At 43.7% G+C, this 27,545-nt stretch overlaps 2 protein-coding genes across 4 annotated transcripts; one reads left to right on the forward strand and one right to left on the reverse strand.

The window, feature by feature from the left end:
- Window positions 1-1,129: 1,129 nt before the first annotated feature.
- armc5 (armadillo repeat containing 5) lies at window positions 1,130-18,178 on the forward strand. Its single transcript, XM_061846201.1, has 7 exons — window positions 1,130-2,471; window positions 2,759-2,789; window positions 2,887-2,997; window positions 7,338-8,223; window positions 9,433-10,136; window positions 10,578-10,710; window positions 14,689-18,178. Exons 1-7 carry the CDS (start codon window positions 2,112-2,114, stop codon window positions 15,965-15,967), a joined length of 3,504 nt encoding a protein of 1,167 aa, XP_061702185.1. The 5' UTR covers window positions 1,130-2,111; the 3' UTR covers window positions 15,968-18,178.
- A 132-nt stretch (window positions 18,179-18,310) lies between these two features.
- On the reverse strand, window positions 18,311-26,756 carry LOC133514470 (cytochrome c oxidase subunit 6A, mitochondrial). 3 transcript variants are annotated; one of them, XM_061846207.1, is made up of 5 exons: window positions 26,384-26,744; window positions 22,207-22,354; window positions 22,008-22,071; window positions 18,533-18,675; window positions 18,311-18,461 (listed from the first exon to the last, which is right to left on the reverse strand). In XM_061846207.1, exons 3-5 carry the CDS (start codon window positions 22,069-22,071, stop codon window positions 18,372-18,374), a joined length of 297 nt encoding a protein of 98 aa, XP_061702191.1. In that variant the 5' UTR covers window positions 22,207-22,354; window positions 26,384-26,744; the 3' UTR covers window positions 18,311-18,371. The 3 variants fall into 3 exon arrangements, with proteins under 3 accessions (XP_061702191.1, XP_061702192.1, XP_061702190.1); XM_061846208.1 differs by lacking the exon at window positions 22,207-22,354 and having other exon boundaries at window positions 26,384-26,756; XM_061846206.1 differs by lacking the exon at window positions 26,384-26,744 and having other exon boundaries at window positions 22,207-26,372.
- Between the last annotated feature and the right edge of the window lie 789 nt (window positions 26,757-27,545).

Genomic DNA, 27,545 nt, shown 5'->3' on the forward strand with positions numbered 1-27,545 from the left:
GGGCCCACATGTTCAACTTCCTCCCATGCAGCTCAATGTACAGCTGCAGGGTGTCCTGACAGCCTCGTGCGCAGGAGGACATTGAAGACGCCGCAGGAGGGGGCAAAGACAGAATGCCGGGGTGGCTCATTTTCGCCGTCAAGGTGTCTTATCACGTAAAGCAGCCTGGCTCGGCACCGTGATAAGCCACCTTGGCGCTGAAGATGAGCCACCCCAGCCGAAGCCGTGACCGGTGGACGCGGCGCCGAAGCTGGCGAAGGCTGCCGCGTCTTGCCTCACGGACGAGCACGGCTTCAGCCAGATGCGGCAGCCTTCGCTGGCGAGCCATCACGGAAGCCTTCGCGAGCAAGCCGACGCGGAAGCCGTCCAACGCTCACATTGACACATCTAGTACCCTTGTCATACGTACAGGAACAACGAGCTACCTTCCCGGAGGTAAAACTAATAGTAACAAACGAGTCCACTTGAGGGCGGTCCTGCCATGTACGTCACTTCCTGCTTTTTCTCGAAAACAAATCTCTCGAGAGGATTTTCATGGCGGGAGTTACAAAAAGCTGTATACGTCAAAATCATGTTTTGTGGTGGAAAAAACGAATGGGTCCATGTCGGCTGCTGTTTTTTCATTAATAACATACTAAAAATCATGCATTTCATGACAGTGGCCCTTTAAAAAGGACAAGATAGTTTAAAATGGGTTTGTTTGAGTTCTCTCTCCTGAGCCACTTCGTTGAGCTCTTCCAGGGGATCAACATGGGATCAGTGACAAAGAGGAACCTTGGCAAAATCAGATTTCATTGGCAACAAATATGACTTATGGCTAGAAATGCAAACAAAACTCTGTCATTGTGCTCGATACCCAAACAAATGATTGATATGGATATAAGTCATGCCTTCTGTCGGATTGGTTGTTGTTCATCAGGCACGGTGATTTCTTTCAAATTAGGCACAAGAAGGGCCAGAGACCACAGATTTTAACAGCTCTTTAACTCATTAACTTTTGTCAGGTTACACTGACAGTTTTGACAAGTACGACAAAAAGTGATTGATTTTTTTTTAATTGCAAACTGCCTATTTAACTTTTGGGAATATATTTAAAAGCTTGTTTGGAATCAGGAGAAATACAACAAATCCGCAAAATTTGGTTGATTTTTTTTCTTTTTTTCTCCAAGCAAAGGGGGAAAAATACAATCTCATTTTTAAAAAAGCCAATATCAAATAAAATGAGTAAAACATTGTGGGTAATTGTATAAGAATTAATGACAATAAATTGGACACCAGCGGACCGGTATCCAATGTTTTCTTCTTGCCTCCCCACTCATTCTCTCATTATTGAGACTCCACCTCTTCATCGATGCCTGCACGGAGAACTCGGCAGCTTTGGGAAACGTAGTCTATTTTATCCTCCATGCAATGGCTTGTAATTGTATAAGTTAATTTAACAAAAACAAAAACAAAAAACCTAGGATCCCGAGAAGCTGCGGGTCATGTTGTCCTAGCACTGACACTGTGAATATTGTGGTCTCCAACTGGAAACGCGCAATAGAAAGCGGGTCAGATGAAAATATTGACTACAACTCCCAACGTATATAAAAGTGAGCCCGCCTCTGCCCTCCCTGCTTCCTTCCCCGAGCGACCCCGTTTTCTTGTTTGGCTAAAGATGGCGTTAGCGGCTAACACAGGCGATTGCTTTTTGTGTCACACAAACTATTTGGACGGATGCGGCAAGGCCGCGAGTAATCATAGCTTTGCCTCGTCACTCAGTGTGTAAAAATATGTTACATTTGGCTAACACTCGTCAGGGAGCCGGAAAAACGATTGGCTGGCCTTCGACACGACGTAGGCCTGTTTTGCTGGGAGTCGAGGGGAAGCGACGGAAACTCAATTTCCCATGAGCAACCGCGGCATCAGGTGGTACAAGCCTTTTCCATCCTGGAACGTGCCGTTTTGGGACCATGTGAGGGTGTTGTTATTGTTTTCTTTATATACTCTATGAATGAACTCAATGAGTACACCGATGATGCTCAAAAGTAAATGGAAGTGCTGTTATAAGCATTCAAGCATCTGGAATAATGTGCTGATGTGTTAAACATCAGACAAAAGTTAAAGGAACCATGACAGCTTTACCCTTGCAAAGTGTCCGGAAGCCAACTCGAGCCCCTTCCAGCAGGGAAGGATCGCCATCTGCGCCAGAGTCCTCCTTGACCTGGTGCCTGGCCCACCTGCGCAAACCACCACCTGACTCGGGAGGAGAACCGCTCAAGAGGTCCCGATTCTCCCAGTGGCGGGCGTTGGTCGCAATCCGAACGCAGCACATCAAAGGCGACAAGGCCGGCATCACCCGGTTCCGGAAACAGGGGGGTCTGCGGCCCTTGCTGGACCTGCTTGGCCAACCAGAGTGCTCCAAGAAGACTCTAGATCTGACCCTCAGCATCCTGGCCAACTGCTGTACGGAACTGGAGACACGCATCGAGGTGAGCCAAAGGAAACGCCACCACAATAAAAAGTTGAAGCAGTTTTTAAGCAAGTTTTCCCATTTCAGTGGTGGCAAGTGAATCATTTTATTTTTGTTAGATAGTGCGCAAATGTGAAATATATAGTAAATTAACTGCTCTCTCAGTTTTTCATTTTATAAAGAGGGAATGTGTAGGAGTTCGTTTTATTAGTTTGCATTCTTTTAGGATTGGTGTAAGTGTACTTTCTCCTGCAACTTTGTCTTTTATTCAATCATTCCATCTATGTCAATTTTTTTCAAATATAGGTCCGCAAGCTTGACGGAATAAATATTGTCGGTGAGTCTTTTTAGATATTTTGAAAATGTATCTGTGGTGTAACTCTGCACTGACGTGTGTACTGTTCACATCTTGACAATTGTCCTTGTTGTTTCAGTGGACGTGATGAAGAGGAATGTGGCCCAGGAGACCATCCAGAACCGAGCTGCGCGGGCTTTGGGGAATTTGGCCATGGACTCCGAGAACTCAGCGCTCATCCACTCGGCCGGTGAGTCCACATTTCCCCTCCATATTGTCTCTGTTTCTTTTGCATCCTCTGGTAACGTCAAGCTAGCTGACCTTCGGAAGTTAAAGACACAAGGTGTAAATCTCTATTTTATGTTTAAACTGCAAAGCAAGCATTTGTTTCTCTTTAAAAGAATTATGGACTTGCTGCTGCATGTAGCATTGTGCCACCATTTAGCACTCATAACTAAAATTTTTGTCCACAACTCAAGATAAAGGAAACTTCACAGAGCTATGACTTGTACAAACCCAATTCTTATGGTAGATTTATTTTGTGAGCTACTTATCCTCACAAGGGTTGCAGGAGTGATGGAGCCTATCCCAGCTGTCTTCATGCAGGAGGCGGCGTACACCCTGAACTTCATGTTTGCCAGCCAATCGGAAGGCACATAGAAACAAACAAGCATTTGCACTCGCAATCACACCTAAGGGCAATTTAGAGTTTTCAAATAATGCATGTGGGAGGAAGCCCACACAGGCATGGGGGGAATATTATGCAAACTGCCACACAGGTGGGGGCTGGGATTTGAACACCTGTCCTCAGTACTGTGATGTAGATTCTCTAACCAATCTTCTACTATGCTAACCAAAACCGAATAAAATGATTTGCAAATCATGGACAAGCTACCCTTGAATTGAATGCACTCCAAAGACGAGCTATTTAATCTTCAAACTAATGAACTTGTTTTTAGCAAATAATTATTAACTTGTAATTTTATGGCTGCAACATGTTTCCAAAAAGCTGTGACATGGTCACCTCTTCACATTTTCTTTTGACAACATTCAAAAACGATTGGGAACTGAGGACGCTAATAATTGACGCTTTGCTGGTGGAATCCTTTCCCATTCTTGCTTGATTCACAGCTTCAGCTGTTCAACAGTCCGGGGTCACCATTGCCATATTTTACACTTCATAATGCGCACCATGTTTTCAATAGGAGAAAGGTCTGGCCTGCAGGCAGGTTATTTAATCAGTTAGGCATCAAGCAATTAGGTTATCACAGTAGGGAATCTACAAAAAAACAAATACAAATGATTGTATAAAAAGGTTACAGCTGACATTAAATTTATGGATTTATTAACATGTAAAAAATCTGCAATGTAAAGCTGTGCTGCTAAAGATTACTCTTTAACGTGGAGTGACAGAATGGCTTATAATAACAGTGATAATAATGATCATGATAGGTATGCCTTTTACTTCAAGCACCTTGAAAAAAACAAAAACAAAACAAAGGACACCAAACAGAATAGTGGTTAAAATCCCACGGCAAACAATGAGTTGGACATCTCTGCTATACAGTGCATGTAAAGGTGGCCACCATTGCTCAGGACAGGGAAGTTGATTTGTTTGACATTGATTAATCTATGTTTTCAGTATATTTTTTTATTGCTACATGTCAAAGAACTTATCTGGGGTGCAGTAGATTCTCAGAAAACCCATAAGACCCAGGATTCATGATTTTCACACTTAAGGCTGTGCATTTGGCAATTTGTTGAAAGGGGTGTGTTAAAAAATAGCAGTGTGACAGTCAGTGAGGTCATCAGTTTTGTGAAAAACAGGTGTGATTTAGGTGGCCCCCATTTAAGGATGAAGCCACCAGCTGTTGAAAATGCATTTTTCTTTGAAAATGGATCCCTCAACACATTGTTCAGAGGAACAGCGTACTTTGATTAAAAGTTTGATTGGATATTGGAAACCTTATGAAGAGGTACAAAAATTATAGGCTGTTCAGCTAAAATGAGCTCTAACACCTTAAAATGGAGAGCAAAACCAGAGATGCGTAGCAGAAAATTGAAGACAACTGTGAGAATGGCAAAGCCTCAGCCAATGATCAGCTCCAGGATGTTCAGAGACAGTCTGGAGTTACGTGTAAGTACTGTGACAGTGAGAAGTTGTCTGTGTGAACCTAGTCCATTTACAAGAATCCACGGCAAGGTCCCTCTGTTTGAGAAAAAAAAAAAAAGTGGAGAAGAGGGTACAATTTGCCAAAGAACAAATCAATTGTCCTAAAAAGAAATGGAGGAACATTTGGTGGACTAATAAGAATCAAATTGTTCTTTTTGGATCTAGGGGCCATAAACAGTTTGTGAGATGACCCCCAAGCTCTGAATTCAAGCCACAGTACAAAGTAATGACAGTGAAGCACCGTGGTGCAAGCATGTTTCTCCGACTATGATGTTGGGCTCATTTATTACATACGATGGATCATGGAACTGTTTTCATATGTCAAAATACTTGAAGATATCATGTTGCCTTATGCTGAAGAGGACACACCCTTAAAATGGGTGTTTCACCCAGACAATGACCCCAAACAGACTGACAAACATGCAAAGTCTTGGTTCCAAACCAACGAAGTCTATGTCATAGAGTGGCTAGCCCAATCCCCAGACCTTAATACAATCGTGAACTTGTGAGAAATGAAAAATGCTGTTTCTGAAGCAAAATGGCAGGTCAATGGCTCAAATATAACAGAAACGTTATTGGTCCCAACCTCCCTCCTGTTAACTCAGACCACTAAAGTTGTCGTCTTCAGTACCGGTGTGACAGTCTGAGCGCTCCCGGTGCTGAAAAGTCTTCTTGTGATTAATGCGAATGCGCGTATATTTTATAAACTTCCAGCCAGTCTGAAAGATCCCCATCCATGCTTCAACATGTACCATTCAACAACTTGTCGCCGAGTATTGATGTTCGTTATGGGCGTCTCAGAAAGACGAACACAGTGAACGTACATATAGCTGTTTATCTTTTTATCAACTTTTGTTTTAATGTTAGGGTTAGGTTATAACGTATGTTAGCTCCCTCTATGTAGAAGAAGGGGAACTATGAGACTGGGGGATTTCCCAGTAAGCGTTTGCCATGTGCCCAGAGTTCCCCCTGTTAGTGACGCATTAATCACAAGGAGACTTTTCAGCACGGAGGGGTGCTCAGACCGTCACACCGGCGTTGAAGAGCCTGAGACAGTCTCCGTCCCACATCATTTCAGCCTCTCAGTTGCTCACAACATCATGTTAATCTCGAGTTGTATTCAATTGAAAAAAATTATTTTGCATTAGTGCGTGTCATGCTGTGTTTTGCACAATTAAGGTAGATTCTTCCTTTTAAGTAAGCTTGAGGAAAAATTATTCCTCTACGCACGCTTGAGGTAGATTCTTCTTCGACTTATCCTAAAGGTAAAGTCTGGGGATCCGTGCATGCCCAAGCCCAAGTGCATTGCAGGGAACGGCCATATTTTAACCATTCATTGGGTTCAAACAAGTTTTTGTTGTGCATTCAAAGTGATAGCCACCAGTGACAAAAAAAACAAACATGAATATTCCAACCGCACTTTTGAATACACCTAAGTGTTCACATTACCAGAAAAAGTAGTGGCTTGTCATCTGGAAAATACACTAGATAGGCAAAGACTTTTTACTGTAAATGTATATTCTTTAAACAATCAATCAGACAGTTTTTTACAGTATGCCCTTGCCTATTCGCAGTTCCCCGTTGGCACCCCTGCATATTCATTTTGTTCCCAAGTTTTTTTTGTTTGTTTTTTTTTTCAATGTGCTGTATTTTCACAATCGTAGATTGTCCAGCAAAGTACACCTAAAGTCACTGGTTATACTACTAACATGCATGCCAGCACGTTTTAGCGCGTGTGTAAGCTACCGTATGATGGTGCTCACGAGCAGAAGAAGCTTACATTGCCCCACCCACTGCCAATGTAGGCAGGTCATTACTAACGCCGTTGTACACGCAGTGTCACATCGAAACTAAAATTATCACACCATAGCAAACAGAATAGCATGACTAGTAAATAATAAAACAAAAGAATGACTAACAAAATAAGCGTTTAGAGTGCATATATTTGTGTCCATTATTTCGCTTGTTTTAAAACTATTTCACTGACATTTGATTCTAATCCATCCATTCCTTTTCTGTATCGCTTATCCTGACAAAGGTCCTAGGCGTGCTGCAGCCTATCTCAGAAATCTTTGGTCAGGAGCCAGGGTAGACCCAGAACTGGTTGCCTGCCAGTCGCAGGGCACATATAAACAACCATTAAGACTCATATTCACCCTGAGGGGCAATTTTGAGTCTTCATGTAACGCTTGTTTTTGGGATGTAGGAGGAAACTAAAGTGCCCAGAGAAAACCCAAGTAATGAAAAGAAAATTTAAAAAAATAAATAAATGATAAAAATAACATGAATAATAATTTTACAAATATTTTTTAAAAACTCAAAATGAATGGGGAAAAATTACTAGCTTTTAGGAGCAGCCACCACTTCACGAGTAATGATTGATTTATTCATCGCATTTGCTCCTTTTTCTTGTTCAGGTGGGGTTCCTCTCCTCCTCCTATGCATGTCTCTGTCATCGGCCCTGTCCACGCCCACCGCCGCGCAGCCCAAAGACTCCTCCCCTAAGCTGGAGTGCGCCCAGTCCGCCATACGGGCCCTCCTGTATCTCTCAGACACGCCCGCCAACCGCCTGTCTCTGCTCACCCAGTGCACCCTGTCGGCCCTCGCCCCTCTCATTGCTCCGGACTACCCCCAAGGTTTGCGGCGGGCAGCCCTCAGGACCATCCATGAGCTAACCCGGGGCTGCGGCCCTGAATGCGCCAGGGAGGTGTCCCGCTCGGGGGTCCTGGCGCAGCTCGGTGTTATGGCATCTGGAGAGGCCGGGAAGCCCTTTGAGGAGCTGGCACTGAAGACTTTGGCCAACTTGTGCTCCCAAGGATGCTTGCGTCCCTTAGTGGGCTCCCTTGGTGTCATCCCGAGGTTCACGGCGGAGGTGAAAAAGGATGCTCTCAAGTCAGGGGTTTTTCTTAAGGCGTTGTGCCTCTGCTGCAAGGAGGCGGTCAACCGTGCCAAGGTGAAGGAGAGCGGAGGGCTGGAGGCAGTTGTTGGCTTTTTGGCGGCGCACCCGAGTCACCCCCTGGCTCGGCTTGCTATCTTGGCCTGCGTCGACTTTGTCTTTGATGAATCGGCCATGGAGCAGCTGCAGGAGTTGGGGCTGGTACGTCTGCTGGTTGCTCGGCTGGTGGCGCTCACCGTCGGAGAGAAAACTGAGACGCCTGGGGGCGGGATAGGCTTCTTGGGATCTTCTCACGGCGAGCCCATGTCGCCGTCGTGCTTCGACTCCTTCGACTTTGCGCCTTTTGAGGCCGGCAAGAAGGAGGAGGGCAGCAGGGAACAGGGCTCATCAAGCTTTTTAAGTCTCAGGTAGGACAAATTCATCTCATCAGTCTTTAATTAAGCTGTCAAGTCCTGAAATGTATTTTTGTGATACAGTATATTGTTTTTTGTTGTTGTTTTTGTTTTGTACTAAAATTAGCTACTTGAAATGAATCTTGATTTTCATATTTTTTTGTAGTTGGTCATTTTATAATTGATAAATTGATAGGGCTGTAACAATGAACCAAAGCGATAGATTACAGTACGTGCAGTATATCATGATTTCTGACCCATTGTTCGATAGACAATTGGATTTTTTTTTTAGAGGGATGATTTAAAAAAAAAAAAAAAAAAAAGGGATTATGATATAAAATTCTGGGTTATTTATATTATTTAAGACATTTAATTATACATGATTGTAAAGAGTAAAATAGTAATAAGTAAGTCTCTGGGCTTTTCTCTACACCAAAAAAAATCACTGTTGTTTAAAGTATAACTAAATGACACTGGAATTTAGGAAACACACTTGGATTTGAATCCCTGTCCTGAGAACTGTTAGGTAGATTCTCAAACCCACAGGTGTCAAACTCGTGGCCCGGGAGCAAGATCCTGTCCTCAGAACTCTGAGGCCAATACTCTTCACAGTTGTGCCACTGTGCTGCCTAAATATAATTACAAATTTAAAGAATGATTTTATCAAATTAAACAACTTCAAAATGTTTGTTCAAAAATGACTATCAACATCTATTTAAAAATAAAAAATGAAAATTAATGATATAAAATGCTTCACAGTTATAAAACTTTTTTTTCAATTTAATTAATTATTCAATTCATTGAATAATACAAAAAATAGATATTCTAATGATTGGCTATTTATTGGCCATTAAAAGACTTTCTATACTCTTATTAAAATAACTTATTTCATGATTATTAAAATGAACTCTTGTACTAGAATGAATTAAGAAACTGCAAAGTATGTGAAATTGCAGCTAGTCAAGAACTGAGATATTATTTCAGCTTTTAGAGGATGTGGGCATGTCAATGAATGCTCTGAAAATCTTGCCTTCCCTGAGCTTTCAGCTGTCAATCAAATACACGTCCTTTCTCAGAGCACTGCATGTGCTCTCACGGGTTGCAGAGAAGCAGCTTCTGAGCCCTGGCTAATGACCAGCAGCCACACCATCACGACAGTTTTTCTCTTGTCCCTATTTCATTTTTCATTTTTAAAACCTGCTAAAAATGTGTTGTTCGGTCCAGGTCCTGGCTGCTGTCCGAGGGTATGATCTCCTCTGAAGAGGACTTGCTGGACTCCTCGAGCAGTGCCAATGGGGATTGGGCAGCATCACCCCCGCAAAGCTTCCCAAGCCCTGACTGCCTCGTCCCACTTAAAACATGTTCTCCTTGTAATGCCAATACCTCAAAGAAGTGTACTTCAAACTCTTCTTCGTTGCCATGGAAAGAAGTTAATTCGCCACCCTGCAGCCCCCCTACCGTGTCCCCTTCCTCGAAAGCCACCCACACGGCCTCCCCTTCCAAGTTCTTGTTGCCCCACAGAAGGCGGCAGCGGGCTGACTCGGTAGTCACTTCCATAGCGAAACTCCCCATGAACGCGCCTCCATCTGCACAGCGGCCCTTTGCTTACCACCACCCTTACCACCCCGAACCCTGGACGCCCGAATCACCTGCTCTGCTGCTCCTCTCACGCTTCTCCTATGCCGCAGACCCCAGCCCTGCCTTGGTCACCTCGGACACCGTGCGAGGCCTGCTACTCTACCTCAGCCAGCACCAGGACCCCAGCAGCCGTTGCTTCCGCCTTCTGTGCCGCCTCAGCTGCAACCCCAGCTGCCTCCAGGCACTCCTCCGCACCGGAGCCGTGGCACTCATTCACCACCATCTCTGCCAGAGAGATGAAGGGGCCGGGCGGCAGAAAGACCGAGTGAGAGCCAAGGTTAAGCAGCTTGGTAAGATGTCGATTTGATTGTCACCTTGCTTTACAAAATTTAAAAAATGCTTGTTGGGAGACAAGCAAACATATGGGGCATGAACAATTGTAAACTTTATTATAATTCGAATAATTTTCAACATGTAAAAGAATTTACAAATATTATTTAAAGTGTTTACATTTTTTTAAAATCATAACCCTATTTAGTGTCCCAAAAATGTATACACACTTTGAATAATGATATTTGTACATTTTTACGTTTAAAATTATTCAAATTATCATAAGTTTACAATTATTTAAAGTGTGTATAAAAAATTTTGGGACACCCTGTATATATGTGTGTGTGTGTGTGTGTGTGTGTGTGTGTGTGGTGTGTGTGTGTGTGTGTGTGTGTGTGTGTGTAACTGTAATTGAGGTATGATACAGTTTTTTTTTTTTTTGTTGTTTTGTTTTTTTGCAGGTGTGACTCTCCTCAACAATGTGCATGTTCAGTGTGAGTCTGCATTTGGTGCGGGGGTCCTCGCACATGTCATGCTGTCTGGCTCAGAGTTGGACCGAGTCAACTGTGCGCTGTCACTCCCCTTAATCAGCAGGTGAGTCTCGTTTGAACTCTCAAACATTGCGAGGTCAATTTCAGGCATCCTAGAGGAGTGTCTCTCAGTGCTGCCTTGCCATGTAAACAAACACAACTCTGTCATTTAGACATCTTGTTTACTTGTTCCTAGATCTGTTTGGTCTGAGGAATGTTAAATGAACAAAAAGAATCCCAATAAACAGTTTGCATCTAAATATGAAGTCAACTTTCAAATATGTGTAATGAAGTTGATGTTTCATACATTTAAAAAAAATATTTTACTTATTTGAAAATCGAGGAACTTGATCTGGAGGTGATCTTGGGGGTCTGAATAACCCTAATGTTATTCAGAATGGGGAATGGCTAGGTTGGTAGAGTGGTTCTCTCCCAACCCAAAGATTGTTGGTTTGATCCTCGGCCTTTGTGACGAAAGGTCCTTGCGCAAGATACTGAACCCCCTGTTGTTGGTCCATCACTGGAGATGCTTCACCAATCCGCATGTTGATATCGTATTCGATGCTTACCCCACACGTGAAAATGACCTCAAAATCATTGAAATCCTCCACTTGGGGCAGGATCTCTTCCTCGACCTTGAGAGGCCAATCCACCCTTTTTCGACTGAGGACCATAGTATCAGATTTGGAGGTCCTGATTTTCATCCCAATCACTTCAGACTAGGCTGCGAACTGCTTCAGTGAGTGTTGGAGATCACGCTTTGATGAAGACAACAGAGTCACATCGTCTGCAAAAAGCAGAGGTTCCATACTGAAGCCATCAAACTGGTCGTACAGGACCGAACAGCCCGTATCAGTGGGTTTAGTACCTCATACTCCCAAAGCACCCCCACAGGACTTTCTGAGGTACACAGTTGAACGCCTTCTCGAAGTCCACAATACACATGTAGACTGGTTGAGTGAATTCCAATGCACCCTCGGGGACCCGAATGAGGGCTGGTCCAGTGTTTCATGGCCAGGATGAAATCCTCACTGCTCCTCCTGATCCGAGATTTGAATTCCCGACGGACCCACCTCTCCAGCACCCCTGAATAGACCTTACCAGGGAGGCTGATAGGTGTGAGCCCCTTGCAGTTGGAACATACCCTCCAGTCCCACTTCTTAACAAGGGGGACCACCACCCCAGTCTACCTATGCAGAGGCACTGTCTCTGATGTCCACATAATGTTGCAGAGGAACTCCAGGAGGATCTCATCCACACCATGGCCCTTACCCACAAGGAGCTGTTTAACCACCTTGGTGACCTTAGCACCAGAGATTGGGGAGCCCGCCTCAGAGACTCCAGACTCTGGTTCTTCGTCGGAAGGCATCTCAGTGGAATTTAGGATGTCTTCAAAGTATTCTCTTCACCTACTCACATCTCAAGTTGAGGTCAGCACTGCCCCATTCCCACTCTACACAGTGTTGATTGTGGACTGCTTCCTGCTCCTGGGACGCAAGATGGTAGACCAGAATTTCCTTGAAGCCACCAGGAAATCTGGAAGTCCATGGCCTCCCTGAACTTGTCCCATGCTTGAATTTTTGTCTTAGCAACCACCAAAGCTGCATACCATTTGGCCAGCGTGTACCGATTAACTGGCTAAGGAGTCCCACAGGTAAAAAAGGCCCGATAGGACTCTTTCTTTTGCCTGATGTAATCCTTCACCCTTGGTGTTCACCAACAGGTTCGTAGGTTACCACCACACCGACCACCATATATCCATAGCTCTGGTTGGCCACCTCGACAAAAGAGGCGTGGAACGTGATCCACTCAGACTCATTGTCCCCCACATCTCCAGGAATGTGACTGAAGTTCTGCTGGAGGTGGGAGTTATAACTTCTTCTGACAGGGAATTCTGCCAGACGTTCCTAGCAGATCCTCACAATACGATAATCATTTGAGTCTACACCAGGTGATGATCAGTTGACAACTCAACCCTTCTCGTCACCTGAGTGTCCCACACTTGCAGTTGCAAGTCCAATGACAGGACCACAAAGTCGATCATCGGACCGCGACTTAGGGTGTCCTGGTACCAAGTGAATGTGTGGGCACCCTAATGCCTGAACATGGTGTTTATGGACAATCCGTGATGAGCATAGAAATCCAATAACATCACCTAACTCTGGGTCTGATCGGGGATGGGGGGGCTTCCCCCCACCTGAAGATAGATAGATAGATGGATAGATAGATAGATAGATAGATAGATAGATAGATAGATAGATAGATGAATGAATGAGAGCCTAACCTCTTGTCCACTGGGGTGAACACCGATGTACGTACAAGCACTGAGGTGGGGGGGGCAATAAGTATACCCATACCTGCTTGTATCGTGGGTAACTCCAGAGTGGAAGAGAGTCAAACCCCTCTCGGGAGGAGTGGTACCAGAGCATAAGCTGTGTGTGGAGGCTTCTCAACGTCAAACAGCAGTTCAGGCTTCTTCCTTTCCACAGTTGTGATGTTCCATGTCTCTAGAGCTAGCTTCTGTAGCAGAGGATAGGATCACCAAGGTTCCTTCCTTCAGCCACCGCCCTCCTTGCATTGCACCCGACCCCTACGGCCCATGGGAAGGGGGGACCCATGTTACCCTCACGGGCTATTCAGGCCCAGCCACCAGGCACTTGCTTTCGAGCCCCACCTCCAGGCCTGGCTCTGCAGGATGTTCCCCAGTGACCCAAACCCCGGCGAGGGAAACCGAGATCCATTTATTGACGTCATCATAAGGCGTCTTTGAGCTATACTTTGTCTGATCATTCACCTTGGACTGGTTTGTCATGAGTGACCCTGCCAGGGGCATAGAGCCCGAGACAACTTAGCTCCTAGGATCATTGGGACACCCAAACCCCTCCAACCAACAGGTAAAGGAGGGAGAAAATACATCGATCAGGACATTTAATTTGTGATTTAAAAAAAAAAAAAAAAAAACAATTCAGCAAAGTGAAAAAAATATTAATTTGACACACTACAGAGAGACTTTTTGTTGACAAATTTGAACCAATAGAAAAAAATCAGCAAGTTTTTAAAAATAAGGATCGAAAGTCATAAACAAAGAGCCAGCCAGCTGCAGGTCTGCATGGGTGTGTGAACGGAGTTAGGCTGCACATGTTCCGTACCTCGCTGTGGCTCACATAACCATAAGCTGACTGTTGCTGTTGCTGTTAAAGAGTTAACTTTCCCAGATGTGTCACAGATTTTTGTTGCAAAAAAAAAAAAAAAGGTGTGGTGGTGACCTCTACTGGCCAGTTAGCTCGCAAGCTATCACACGTTAATAGTTATTTTTTCCTAAAGTGCTTACGTTCTAAGGGGGTGTCCAGAGCATGGCTGTGACAAGTTTTGGATGGACCCCAACGCTAGTGTGCCAGACCATAACAGACACTAGCAGCTGGCGGGCTGAGTTGGGGAGGCTGGTGCCTCGCTCAACGCCACGCTTGGCTGCACACCACAAAGGCTCTGGACCCCAAATAACACAACACTTCAGAAGAGATGTATTTGTTAAATTTGTTGGAATTGGTTGATACCCCCACTGCGTGTTTGTGGAAAAAATGTTGCCAATTGTTATCAGTAAATAAGTGGCAGTTGCACAGAATCGTGACTGCATGAAATAAGGGCACCCACTATTTATAGTGGGGGGGGGCATTCATGCCAGAGGCGTCTTGCATCACCATCTTTTTACAAAACTACTGATAAATATTATATTCTTACTGTTTCCCTGTTCGGTTAGGGATTGAACGATTAGTTATATTCAAACAAAAAGTGGGGTTTGAAAAGTTTGGTTTTGAAGGCAACATTTTTTTTTATGTCAAGAGAATTTCCCAAACTAAATAAAGGGAGTGATAAATTTTTTTGGACTAGTCCTAGAAATGTGCTCAGAAATGTTTTTTTTTTTTTTTTTTTTTTTTTTTTTTTTAACAGCAAACAGGTTTATGGCACTTTAATAGGGAAAATTGATTTTTGATATACAAGGAACTTAAGTAATTACAATTTTCATTTCCTTTGTTTCCGAAAGCAACAAGCCTCTGTTGCGGAAATTACTCCTGGATTCTGGCGGTCTGCTCTTGGCCCTACAGCCGCTTGGTTGCCACGACGACCTAGACGATCACACTACCGACTGTAGACATCTGCTTTTCGCCTGGCCTGATGCCATGCTCCATTCAGTCTACTTCTCCATCCTGATTGGTTGTTTTTCTCCCTTGGTGTCCAGCATCAAATTGTGCCCTGAAACCAGATGCCAGATTAAACTTCATCAAACTGACTCAATAGCGGCACCTCCCTCCAAAAAGCCCCGCTACACAGACATCTGCCCCTATGCCACATCTGACTTTGACCTCCTGCTGCTCTTGGATGACGGGACGGCGATCCCGGCCAACAGGGAGGCCGTGGCTGGGGCGGGTTCAGAGTACTTCAGGGCTCTACTGAAAGGTGGCTTTGGAGAAGCCAAATCCAGAGAAAACATTTCTATTAAAGACGTGACTGAAGGCATGTTAACACCGGTACTGCATTACCTACACGGGTGTCGACTAGCAGCGTTGAGCCAGGCAGAGGAGTGCCAGTTTTTGGACTCATTGGTTCTGGATGGGCTAATTTCCTGCAAGTTGGAGAAGTCAACCTTCCCGAATTCTCCATTAGGCGAGACCATGACGGGAGCGTGCAGATTCTTGGTCGCAAAGCTTCAGAAAGAGCTGGAGGAGCTCTGCGTGGCCCGACTCCTGTCTGAAACAGCTGTGACAACTCCTGTTGAAGACCATGCAACGGCATCCCCTACAGGAGAAGCCCAGGACACCACAGAGGAACACCTGGCCAACAGGACCTCAGAGCTGGATTTGTCATGTGTTCATTTGCAAATTGAGACTCTATTAAAGAAGAGTGTGAAAACAACTTTCATTCACGAGAAAGATGGTAAAAAGATCCCAGGAAGAGAAGTTGACGCAATTTGTCGGATTAAAAATTCAAAACCATGTGCTGAAAAGGAGAAGTCAGAGTTCAAAAGCTCAGCTCAGCTCCTCAAAGCAGCATTTCCAGACTGCCTCAAACCCTCAGAGGGAGGTATGGGAGGGGTCCCGACTGCTCTTCTGCCACAGGTGTACTGCTTTGCGCAGCATTACAATTACCCAACACTGCGTCGGGCCTGCCTTGCGCTGCTGTTGGGGTGTCGGGAAGCAGGGCAGGGACCATGCTCCTCAGCCTGCGAGGCCGTGGACGGTCTGCGAGAGATCGCAGGGCAGGCTGATTGCATAGACATGCTTAAGCAGGATCTTCTCAGTTTTGCTACAGATGCTCTAAGCTGAGAAACATTGTGTCACATGTACGCATGTTTATTTTTTATTTTGAGAGACTGCATTGTTTTCCTTTTTCACACAGATGTAGTGGTATCCCACTTACTCTTTGACTGGCCGTTAGTCAGTTATTTTCTTTTGATTTACTGTGGGTGACTTGGCTACCAGAGTTAAATTTGAAAAAAATAACTTTACATTTAGAAGCCATTGATGGTATAGCGGTACACTTGCCTGACTGGTGGGGACAGCGTGGGTTCTGTTCCCACACAGTGACTATCCATATGTGCCCTGTGGCTGACACCTGACCAGTCAGGATGTAGTTCGACTTTGCCCGAGTTTGGCTGGGATCGGCTCCAGTGCTCTCGTGACCCTTGTGAGAATAAGCGTTGGAAAATGGATGGATGGAACATAACATTTAGGAGATTTAAAAAAAAAAAAAAGTCTAGTTTCACTTTCCTGCTTTTGCTAATGGTCTAAGTGGTTTCCACAATTTCATTTGGAATTGCGAGACATGGTCTTCCAATTTCTTCTGTCAACTCCTCGACAGTCACTGACCTCTGTGACCTGAACATTATTAAATATATTCCAATTTTAAAAAAGTAAATAAATAAAAAATACTGCGATTGACGCTTTGCCAAATCCATCTGCATAATTTTCCAGCAGCACTTAACCACATATTTTTTTTATTTAAATTTTTTTTTGCATCAAAAGTTAATTGTATATTAATATTTACAATTAGGGTTATTTGCACCTGAAACAAGAATATAATGGGGTGTTGAAGGAGCGAGTAGATTTTGTTGGGGTTAGGCCTACCATGTTTATGAATTGAGCCAGTCTCATTATATAATTGGTTATGCTATACAGTTCTGCGGTTTTGTTTTTTATTTTTTTTATTTTTATTTTTTTTTTCAAACGAGACCAAGGTCTGTCTCTGTCTTTTTTTTAAGTGGTTTTAGTGGAAGTACTGGGACAATCAGGGTTATGTTTATTTTGTACATAGAGATCAAGTGGAGAATGATGTGTGGATTTCATCGGCCCAAGAACTCCATGCCACTGAAATATAAAGATTCATGACACATGCTAAGATATGGTCCTTGTTTTATTGATGTAGAATAGTCCAAGCACATTTGTTCCTTCCTGTGAACCAGTAATACACCATAAGATACTGCACTGTTTGCTATAGTGAACTATAGTCATACACTAACTTGAACATGTTTGTATGTACAATTAGTGGTTTAAAATAGATACCCTGTCGTACAAAGAACACCCACTCTTTTTGAATGACATTGTGACACAGGTAAGTTCTCTCACTGCCTCGCATATGGATAAAAATTATTTCCAATTCAGTCCTACCTATCTTAGTTGAAATGAATGTTACTCTCTGTAGATGAATATTTCAAGCACTCTACAAAGTATGATCACTTTTGGGTCAATAGCTAATTACTGCGGGTGGCAAAACTTAACCTTGTAATGTGATAGTGAACCTCCAGTGGATTTTTAAATGCTTAGCTATTTTTTTTTTTGCCAAACCATAGTCTGTCCAGTAAGTATTTTGGTCTCGACTCTTCAACTTGCATACAGGTACAATCTTTGAATCAAGTGGCATATAAGTCGTTTACCATATGAAAGTACAATTTCTGGGAAATTTCATTTTGAAATTCATCAAGTATAGCCACTGTTAAATGTTTGTGCCAGTCGTTTGTAATACATACTTCAGTTTATCAAACAACACCTAATCGTTGTGCCGTGTTTTAAGTAGGGTGTAAGTCATTCACCTTGAAAATGAAAATTCATGTAACTTTTCACCATTGCAGACTAGTTAAGGACCCATGCCAAACAATTTTGAGGACTGGTTCAAATCCAAGCTGTGTGGAGTTTGCTTGTTCTCCTCATGCCTCTGTGGGTTTTCTCTGGGTAGTCTCATATTATAAGTACATCCTTGATAAATTGTTCATAAGTATGTGGCCTGTGACCGGGTGGTGAGCAGTTAAGGTTGCAGTCCGCTTCTTGCCCAAAGTCAGCTAGAATACGCTACAGAATGCCTGCGACCTTTGTGAGGAAAATGAGTACGGAGATTGGAGTGGATGGATTGCTAAATGCACTTGCAGTATTGCACCAAATGTTTCAATCATCCCCAAAGGCCAAAGTAGTGCATGTAGGGCTTAAACAACCAGGTGGAAAGTCAATCACATAAGGAACTATTTTTAAAAATACATCTAGGTTTCAGTGAATGGCAACAGCCCAATAGGTTGAAGTAGGGTAAATGCTTATTTTACAGTCATGATTTATACGCTGTATTGAAATGTCCTGGTACTGCACTCATGATTCATTAGAAAAAATGAGATGACACTTGAATTCAAGAATAATGGCGATCTTTATTTCAGTGCAGGACATCGCTGAGTAGATGGACAACCTTTCAGTGGTGGGAGCTCTCGTAGCCATCAGGCAGAGCGTTGGTGTGAGCATTGTGGAACAGCGAGTGGTTGCCATCGCCCCAAGGGAATTTCTGTTGAGAGATAGTGGTGTAGTCTCATAAATCTTGGCCTAATGCCGAGGGAGTGTCAAGAGGCCACTCACCTTGGTGCGGATGCGGAGGTGTTCATAGGGCACAAAATCCGGCTGCTCGTGCGAGTGCGCCTGCATCTTCATGTAGGCGTTGGCCATGCACACAGCCACACCGGGAAGGGCCAGGACAAAGGTCAGGATCTTCCAGGTCCTCGCTATGGAAAAATTGGCAGAATGAATCAAATGTTTTCATGGTGGTCCATGATGAATTCCATAAGCGTGGATGCCAAGGAGCAAATGTGTGTGAGCTGGGTGCCAGTTTTCAAGTTATCTTTCGCTAAAAGCGCCCCAGACCTAGGAAAGGTACTACAAAAAAAAATGTAATAAATGAGACACACAACGGAGAGGAGTATTGTGAGCAAGCATTCCAAATTTGAATAAACTAAAAAAAAAAAAAAAAAAAAAAAAGCCAAGTAGATGAAATCAGGCTCCAAAATGGTGAAGAATTGAGAGGTTCTTGCAGACTGCCACCAGACCACTGACATTGGTCCAGTCATGCGATGCTGTGTGCGTCCCGAGAGACAAACTCTTAATGCTTTCTCCTCATCTAATTATATTTTTACACATTACTTTTACTTTCATTTATACTTTTTGAGAATATTTTTAATTTTTCAGAGCAGAGTAGTGCCATTTTCAAGGGGACCTGCTCTAGCCACACCAGTATCGGTCGCTGAGGCTCTCCCACAGACTTGGCCTCCAAAACTGTGACCAAATAAACCTGGGTATTAACTCTGGGATCACTTGCACTCTTCTCTTTGAGACATTTTCCTTGCCAGAGCAACATTTCCATCAACTTGAGCAGAATTGTTTGATAACTGGCATACCTAATATTGTAGATTGCAGCCAATCTCCTAGCCCTTATTACCATTAGCCTCAATAAACCAGCTAACCATGTCAAGCCTTTTCCGACGCTTAACAGATTCACTCCTTTTAGCAAGTTTCATTCCATTGAAGGGATGGCGAGGGTGGATGACTTCAAATACTTGGGGTCAACTATACAGAGCAATGGAGAGTGTGGTAAAGAAGTGAAGAAAGGGGTCCAGGCGGGGTGGAACAGTTGGCGGAAGGTGTCTGGTGTTTTATGTGACAGAAGAGTCTCCGCTAGGATGAAGGGCAAAGTTTATAAAACAGTGATGAGGCTGGCCATGATATACGGATTATAGACGGTGGCACTAAAGAAACAACAGGAAGCAGAACTGAAGGTAGCAGAAATGAAGATGCTGAGGTTCTCGCTTGATGTGAGCAGGTTGGATAGGATTAGAAATGAGCTCATTAGAGGGACACCCAAAGATGGATGTTTCGGAGACAAGGTTAGAGAGTGCAGACTTACATGGTTTGGACATGTTCGGAGACGAGAGAGTGAGTATATTGGTAGAAGGGTGCTGAGGATGGAGCTGCAAGGCAAAAGAGTGAGAGGAAGACCAAAGAAAAGGTTGATGGATGTTGTGAGGGCGGACATGAGGACAGTGGGTGTTAGAGAGGAGGATGCACGAGATAGGCTTAGATGAAAAAAGATGACGCACTGTGGCGACCAATAACAGTACAAGCTGAAAGGAAAAGAAGAAGAAGCAAGTTCCATTCCACCTCAGTCTACTGGGTCCCTCACGTTAGTCATACTTGACTCTGTTACTTACTTGTAACATCAAGCTTAAAAACCCACCCTGAGCTCCCAAAATTGAAGATAGCCCTAGAGAGCTGATTCACATTATGCTTCCCGTCATCCATTTTACACTAGCTACACAGATCCAGTGATACATGTCACCTCCAATGTTACAAGGATGAGAAATTACAAAGCGGAACATAGCCAGGGTTTGTACTTACGCCAGAAAAATATTTGGAATTGAGTAATTGTCTCTGGTCTCTTGCCCATGAGAGGCAATGATGAAAGATATAGCAGATTATACTCGCGTAAACAGTGGATGCCTCGTTTCTGTAGCAAACAGGGACTGCAGTTTGAAGATAATTTGCCTTCGTTCTGGGGGAGGCTTGGCTTGATGAGGGCAGACAGCCTTCACCCTAATTAGGACAGAGGCATCATTCTTTCGAGAAACATAGATTTTTGTTACTAACAGTTCACATTCGAGCAAGCCGTGATAGCGGCGATTAGCGAGCCAGGTAGAACGGGTGTGGAGTCTGTGAGGTTAATGGGAAACTCCGGTGGTTAGGATTAACAATGTATCCAATAGGTCATGTAATATGTACTCGATCTTGAAAATGTGATGTCAATCCTCTCTCATTTAATGGTGTTTTGAGAATTACGAATTGCTCCGGCGAGCGGCTGGGCTGCGAACAAGCTCCGGCGAGAGCTTGCTCGTTAGCTTCATTCCGTCCAGAGAACCATCCGAATATTCATTATTTACAGCCAGTGGTTCAAATCTGTATGGACATATTCATCCGTCTTCCCGATCAACCGATACTGCTATTTCTTGATCAGATGAGGATAAATCTGAGAAATCATCACTGGCCATAATTGTGTCCCATGTAATCGAGCCTTTGGTGCGGCACGTAATACGTCACATCCGCGCACATAGGTCATGTGACTCGCCAAAATGGTGGCGCCCCTGAAAATTCGTAATTGTCGATAATCTTCTCAAAACAACATTAAATGAGAGAGGATTAACATCACAGTGCGGCAAAACAAGTTTTTCCGTCAGGCATGGGGGAATAGTTTACTGCAATGCAAAAAACTTTTCTTTCAGATAAAAACTACTTGGCTAATATTTTTTTCATCATAATGGAAATAATCCCAAATACTTTCATTTTTGTGACAGTGTCAATGACAATCCAAAAGCAGCCTACTTCCAACAGTTCCTCCTTTCAGTTGATGATTTCGTGCAGGTTTAAAAAAAAAAAATGATAGCGCTTATTAGGAATGAGAATAAGACACGTGCCTCAAGCCCGGTAGAATTCTTCGATCAAGATTAATATGAGCACCCATTTCAGATAGCTGTCTGTTTGAGGAAGTATCTCTTGACAGTCTTTTGTGTGACAAAAATGTCCACATGCATGCTCGAGCGTCTTCCTGGCAATCTCGTTGAAGTGCTGTTTTTCGTCTCAAGACTTTAAATCTTAAATGTATCTGTCTTATCTCATTCCCCTGTCAAGGTGTCTTTTCCCCGAAAATGGGGTTTTTAAGTTTTTCCTGTCTCGTTTTGGGGCTGGGGGTGGGTGGTTTAGATTAGGGTATGTTATCAATTTTTGCCGTCTGTGGGGCTGTGAAGCCTTTTGAGACTCTTTTGTGTTTGAGGGGTATACATGAACAATAAAACTCTTACTTTTCTTTTACTACAAGTGCTAAAACATTATATTGAACTTAATGTTTTTATTCTTTTCATAACAGCCCTTGTTTAGGCTGGGCTTTCTTTTGGAATCAATACAAAAAACAAAAATAAAAGCCCAGGTGATGATATCTCACGGTGCGCCATTGTTTTGTTTTTTCGACGCATATTTTTCATGACTATTTTTGTGAGAGTGAAGACGCTCTGACCTCCTCCATCATGGCTCGAATGTGACGCAGCGGCAAGCACCCGTCGAACAGCCGACACCGACATCTGTGGACACACGACAACTTGCAATATAAAACTCAACACTTTATTTACTTTTGCTATCCAGATTCATAAAATTGGAACAATAAGTTCTTCCTCATTTTAAACATGCATGCCAGTGAAGAGATTTATAGAACTTACTCTTTTACAGCCAGGTGATATGTTAAGTCTTTATTTTCTTCACAGTGGGTCTGTTGCTGGAGTTACCTTTCGTCCCCTTCCTGCTTGTTTTGTCCTTCAGTCTGTCCTGAGTTGAACTTACTGGGGCAGGCTCCTCCCAACTCTCAATCTGACATTGTGCCAGGGAACATCGAGTTTATATTAAACCAAGTGCAGCAAGCCTGTTGATATGTGACCGAGAAGCTATGGAGGTGTGTCTCTGTCTTAGGACACTTCCTGAAAAGATCTGTTTGTTTTTTTCAAGTCTCCCATTACTTTATAGCCCTGGCGAGACTCGGTCAGACATGTACCTGAAAAGTAGGGAGTGGAAAAGTATTTGGTATCACTTTTGTTGCTTGAGCTGGATTTACACTGCACGTCCAAATGCTTAATTCCTTTGTAATACCTTCATCAGATTGGGACTGTTTTCCTGTCCGTTCCAACTACAAATAAACCAATGTTTGTTTTTTTAGGGCCAATATCAAACTCCATTATTAATAGCAAAGGCGGACAATAACCCACATTCGGAGCAGATATTCATTTGCAGTCAAGGGGAAAATATTGGTGGCAAAATTTTCAATAGTGTGTTATTCAACACTTGCTTGGTTTAACTGCTGTTAAAAGGTTTATTAAACAGCATTGTAGATTTGCAATGTGTTAAAAGTTTGACAAAAAAATACATATTTTTAAAAACCTAACAAAAAGTGCAAGGAGTTCCTCGGCTTAGCAGCATGTACAATAAGACTAAATGAACACTTAAATATCTCCCCTGAAGATTTTTTTTTAAATTGCAATATAACTGAAATGTTTCTGTTTGTATCTTTTACTTCTCTTTGTTTTGAGTTGCAATAAAAAGAAAATGTGCAGTGAATTCTCACGTTCAGCAGAATCTCCTTTATACTCAACAAATTTTAAATAATGCTGTCGTTCCCTGAGGTTTACCCAGTTTTCAATGGAACACTTATCAGCAGTCAGATTTTATTAAAAAAAAAAAAATCATCAAGGTACATGTCAATATGCGTTGAAATGCCAAATACCAGTGCCGATAATTCACCATCTCTGCGCTCATCATTCCATCATTCTCAAACTCTTCTCCAAATTTCTCAAACTCATTGTCTCGCCTTCCATCTGCCAGCGGATCTACAGGTTCCTGAAGGTCAGGACACAGCAGCTGAGGCTGGGGGACACCAACTCATCTACGTACATGCAACACCAACACTGGGATGCCCTAAAGTTATGTCCTCTCTCCACTGCTCTTCTCTGAACGACTGCACTTCAAACCACCCAGCTATCAATCTGAAATTTACAGATGACACGACAGTTATCGGCCTCATCAAAGTTGATGATGAGTCTGTATTGACAGGCGGTAGAGCGGCTGGAGGTGTGGTGCAGCCGGCACATCCTGGAGCTGAATACCCTCAAGACTGTAGCAGACTGAGGTACCCTTCATCACAACTCCCTCACTCTGTCCAACTGCCCTGTGTCAACCCTCGAGACCTTCGGTTTCCTGGAATGACCTGCAGTGGGAGACCAACATCAACTCCATCCTCAAAAAAGCCCAGGAAACTATGTACAGTACTTCCTGTGGCTTCTGACGAAACATGGCCTGCCAGAGGAAATTCTGAGACAGTTTTACATAGCATTCATGAAATCAGTCCTGTGTTCTTCCATCACAGTCTTGTTTGGTGCTGCAACAGAGAATCAAAACTTCAGTAAAAGCAAAAAAAAGCACTCTCCTACACTTTCTTGAAGACTTTTGCCCGCTACCAGAACTAAGACAGTATACAAAATCCTCTTGGAGCATCCAAAACCTGCTCACCACCTCTTCCAGCTCTTTCCCACTAACGAACAATGCAAACTAAAAGTACCAAACATTCCAACAAACTCTTCCCTCTTTACATTAACTTCTTAAACGGCTAATTTACAATTCCATTGAAACATGCTGCCAATTTTATTTTTTCAGTTTGGTTTACCATGTCTGTCGGGTCAATTGTACATAACTTGTGCACTCACTGTAGTAGTCTCACCACGGTGCATAATTTGTACACTGTATCTGTTGTTTACTAATATTCGCCATTCATGCGCTTGAGAAGCATTTGCACCATTTGCACAATTGACATTGTCCCAGGTTATTGCATTATTAGGCACTTTAAATTGTATACATTTCTTGAAGTCTCAGCACCCCTTGCACAATGGTCAAGCACCGCCAAGGCATGGGCAAGAGGCAAAAGCTGCTGGTGTTGCTGCTGGTCTGGCATTACCGAGGCCTGGTCGAAAGGCGGCGGCAGCTGCTACTGCTGGTCGAGCACCGCCGAGGTATGGTCGAGAGGCGGCGGCCGCTGGTCAAGCACCGCCAAGGCATGATTGAGACACGGCGGCTGCTGGTCGAGCACCGCTGAGGAATGGCCAAGAGGCAGCTTGGGTTCAGGCTCCACCGAGGCATGAGCAAGAAGCGGCTAGGGGTCAGGCTCCAGTGAGGCATGAGAAAGAGGCAGTTCAGGGTCAGGTTTGCCGAGGCATGATCAAGAGGTGGCTCGGGATCAGACACTGCTGAGCCATGAGCAAGAGGTGACTTGGGGACAGCTGGTGCCTCCTCAGCCTGCTGCCATCGAGGCTTGGTAGTGGATTCGAGAGCGGCAGAGTGCACAGGGACTTGAAAAGTTGAGCTGGGAAACATGGGTGGTATAGAACAAGTTGACTCACGGGTGGATTTTACATGGCATGGCTTGGGTGGTGTGAAGAGGGAGGCATAAAGCTGAACTCTACTTGGACGCCCCCGCTGGCCACCACGCAGAGGTCCCTGTTAAATGCTCCGACTGTTTCCCCGGAAAAGGTAGGAGGAAGAGGACTTGGGCTTAGGCACACGGGGGATAAAGATGGGGAGAGGTGACACAAATTGACTTGGACTAAAAAAAGAGAGGGGGAAAAAAAACAAAATCTATATCTGAGTCAGAATCAGGCCGGCGGTCATATAACTCAAGGTTCTCAAAATCTGAAAAATCAGTCTAATAAAGATGGCGATCAATGGGTTGGGCGTCGAGAATAATCATAACACGGGTGGGGGTGCAGGTGACAAGAAAGGAGAGGACAAAAAGGCCATTCGGAGAGGTTACGCTTGGTCAGCAGGCTGACTGCGCTGGGAGGCAGACAGGCAGCGTGACTGGCGACGGCGCGTTTTTCCCGCTCGCGCGTGTTCTGGCCATTTCGTTCTGTTACGAGCATGGGACAGGGGGTAGGACCTAAATGCAGGACTCCGAGGCAGTGACATGATATTGAGGGTGTTTTTTTTTCCAGGCAGAGGGCACACACAGTTAGGCAGTTCAACAAATGCAAAGGCACTAAAACACGTGGCAAAAGACGAGGTCCAAAAACATGAAAATGAGGTCAAATAGGTAAAAACAATGAGGAAAAAACAAGGCTAAACTCGACTTGGCTGTGGTGGCACCGGAACGCTGGCCGTAACGAGGCAAATACAAAAGAAGAAGCTCATATAGTGCTCGTGCACGTCATGTCACCATTTTCAAGGTGCTATATTGCCGGTCAAACAGAGCTGCTCGACATTGTGGTAGACATTGAACCGGAGAAGAATATTTACAATACCCGCGACCTGTTTTGCTGTTGGTTGTCACAACAGAGGAGACAGATATTAAAAGAGATCATTCTATAGCATACCAGATGAAAAGACCAGAAAAGATCAATGGATTATGGCAATTAAACCCGATGGCTGGTGCGCAACTAAATACACACACCTGTGTAGCGATCACTTTATTTCAGGTAGGAATTAGTCTTAATCTCAAATTACGAAGTATTTATAATGCCAAATTGACTCATTTGAGAAGAATGCATATTTAAAAAAAAAAAGTTGTCACAGAGAGGTTTAGAGGTGTGTGTGCGTGTAGCCGCAATACAGTTCCGTGTAAAGGAGCCAACTCCCCATCCTCTTTTTTTTCTTCCTATCATAGTTAATGAATGCAGTTTGTGTAAAACCAGGGGTCATTTGTTTAAATATTGATATTTCTATTGAATACTAGCTCAAAAGATCAATGGATTCCGGTAAAGATTAATGTGTAGCCTGTTGCAGAAGCCATCACTTGTTAGTTTAACTCCGGTGAATAAAGCAAGTACTTTACTTATTCTGATGAAAAGACACGACGCTCACCACTCCTTAGACAACGTGAGAGAGTCCCTTCGTGGTCGCCAGTGTTAACCGTTCCTTCTCTGGTGGCTTAACTGTGGTCGGAGACGTCTTCTCCGGGGCTGATGTTGCCCGCCTCGGGGTTAACTCCCTTCTCACATTGGAATGGCGGGGTAGTGAAATCACGGAGCATCGACTTGCTGTTATACTCACTTTATTTTCTTTTTGCACACAACAGTTCCCAGTCGCCGTGAAGCAACTTTCTTTTTCCTCTCAAACTTGCTCCTGACCAAAAGCCCATGCGCAGTTGGTCTCACCCACACAACACACGTGCCCACCTACACGAAACCCGCAACAAGCCGAATACGCTTCCGTGTTTACGAGCCGTCAACCCGTCACTATGTCGGATTTATTCCAACGTATTATTTGTCTGCGTCCAGACTTTTATACGCGTTCAAACTTTTCTGCGTAAATCTCGACGACTTACTCACCAGATCCATGCGTATATCCAGTTGTTCAAGACAAGCGGAAACAAATTAACAATCCAATCCATTTTATTCGACATTAAATATGGGTCCTCTATGCCAAGTGTCTCTCATTTTTCCACATACCTTCATTTATTATCACCTTCTAAATCTTTAACGCTATCGGACAAAACTCTAGGGGTCGTGTTATAAGACATTTTCGTGTCGTCTCCAACTGACTCAGTATTGAACAATGCTTTGTTAGACTGGCAGTCAAAAGTCACGTGATTGACGTAGGTACACGAGCTCTATACTCACGCAGATTAATGCGGTCTCTAACAATGAACTGACAACCAGCAATACCACACAGAAGGTGTAAATACATGCCATAATTAGAGAGAGTGAGGTGCAGGTGAGGAGCTGCTGCCAGAGGCAGCCGTGCACAGGGCAGTGGCCTGGCCACACGGCTGACACTTGTATTTCTACATTTCAAGAGCTGGAAATCACTGGGATTTTAAATAATAATAAAATGCAAGGGAGTAAAACAGATCATATAACATGCAGCCATTCTATGAGAACATGAACTGTCTGCCAGATTTTGTAATGCTGTGCACAAGTGTTACTTGATCCAGGCTTTCTGTTGAAGACATTTGACTACATTTCTTGATCATTGTGAAAGAATTCATTACTATCATAGTTATCATCTCAAAAGCACATAATGT

The sequence above is a fragment of the Syngnathoides biaculeatus genome, chromosome 16, assembly GCF_019802595.1.
Source record: "Syngnathoides biaculeatus isolate LvHL_M chromosome 16, ASM1980259v1, whole genome shotgun sequence".
NCBI lineage: Eukaryota > Metazoa > Chordata > Actinopteri > Syngnathiformes > Syngnathidae > Syngnathoides > Syngnathoides biaculeatus.

Bases quoted from the DNA above. Each gene is read 5' to 3' on its own strand.
- LOC133514470 (XM_061846208.1), bottom strand. From the start codon at position 22,071: ATGTCGGTGTCGGCTGTTCGACGGGTGCTTGCCGCTGCGTCACATTCG. The intron at 18,676-22,007 runs GTCAGAGCGTCT...ATTTTTCCATAG, and splicing joins TTCGAGCCATGATGGAGGAG to CGAGGACCTGGAAGATCCTG. The intron at 18,462-18,532 runs GTGAGTGGCCTC...ATCTCTCAACAG, and splicing joins ACCTCCGCATCCGCACCAAG to AAATTCCCTTGGGGCGATGG.
- armc5 (XM_061846201.1), top strand. From the start codon at position 2,112: ATGACAGCTTTACCCTTGCAAAGTGTCCGGAAGCCAACTCGAGCCCCT. The intron at 2,790-2,886 runs GTGAGTCTTTTT...TTGTTGTTTCAG, and splicing joins TGACGGAATAAATATTGTCG to TGGACGTGATGAAGAGGAAT. The intron at 2,998-7,337 runs GTGAGTCCACAT...TTTCTTGTTCAG, and splicing joins AGCGCTCATCCACTCGGCCG to GTGGGGTTCCTCTCCTCCTC.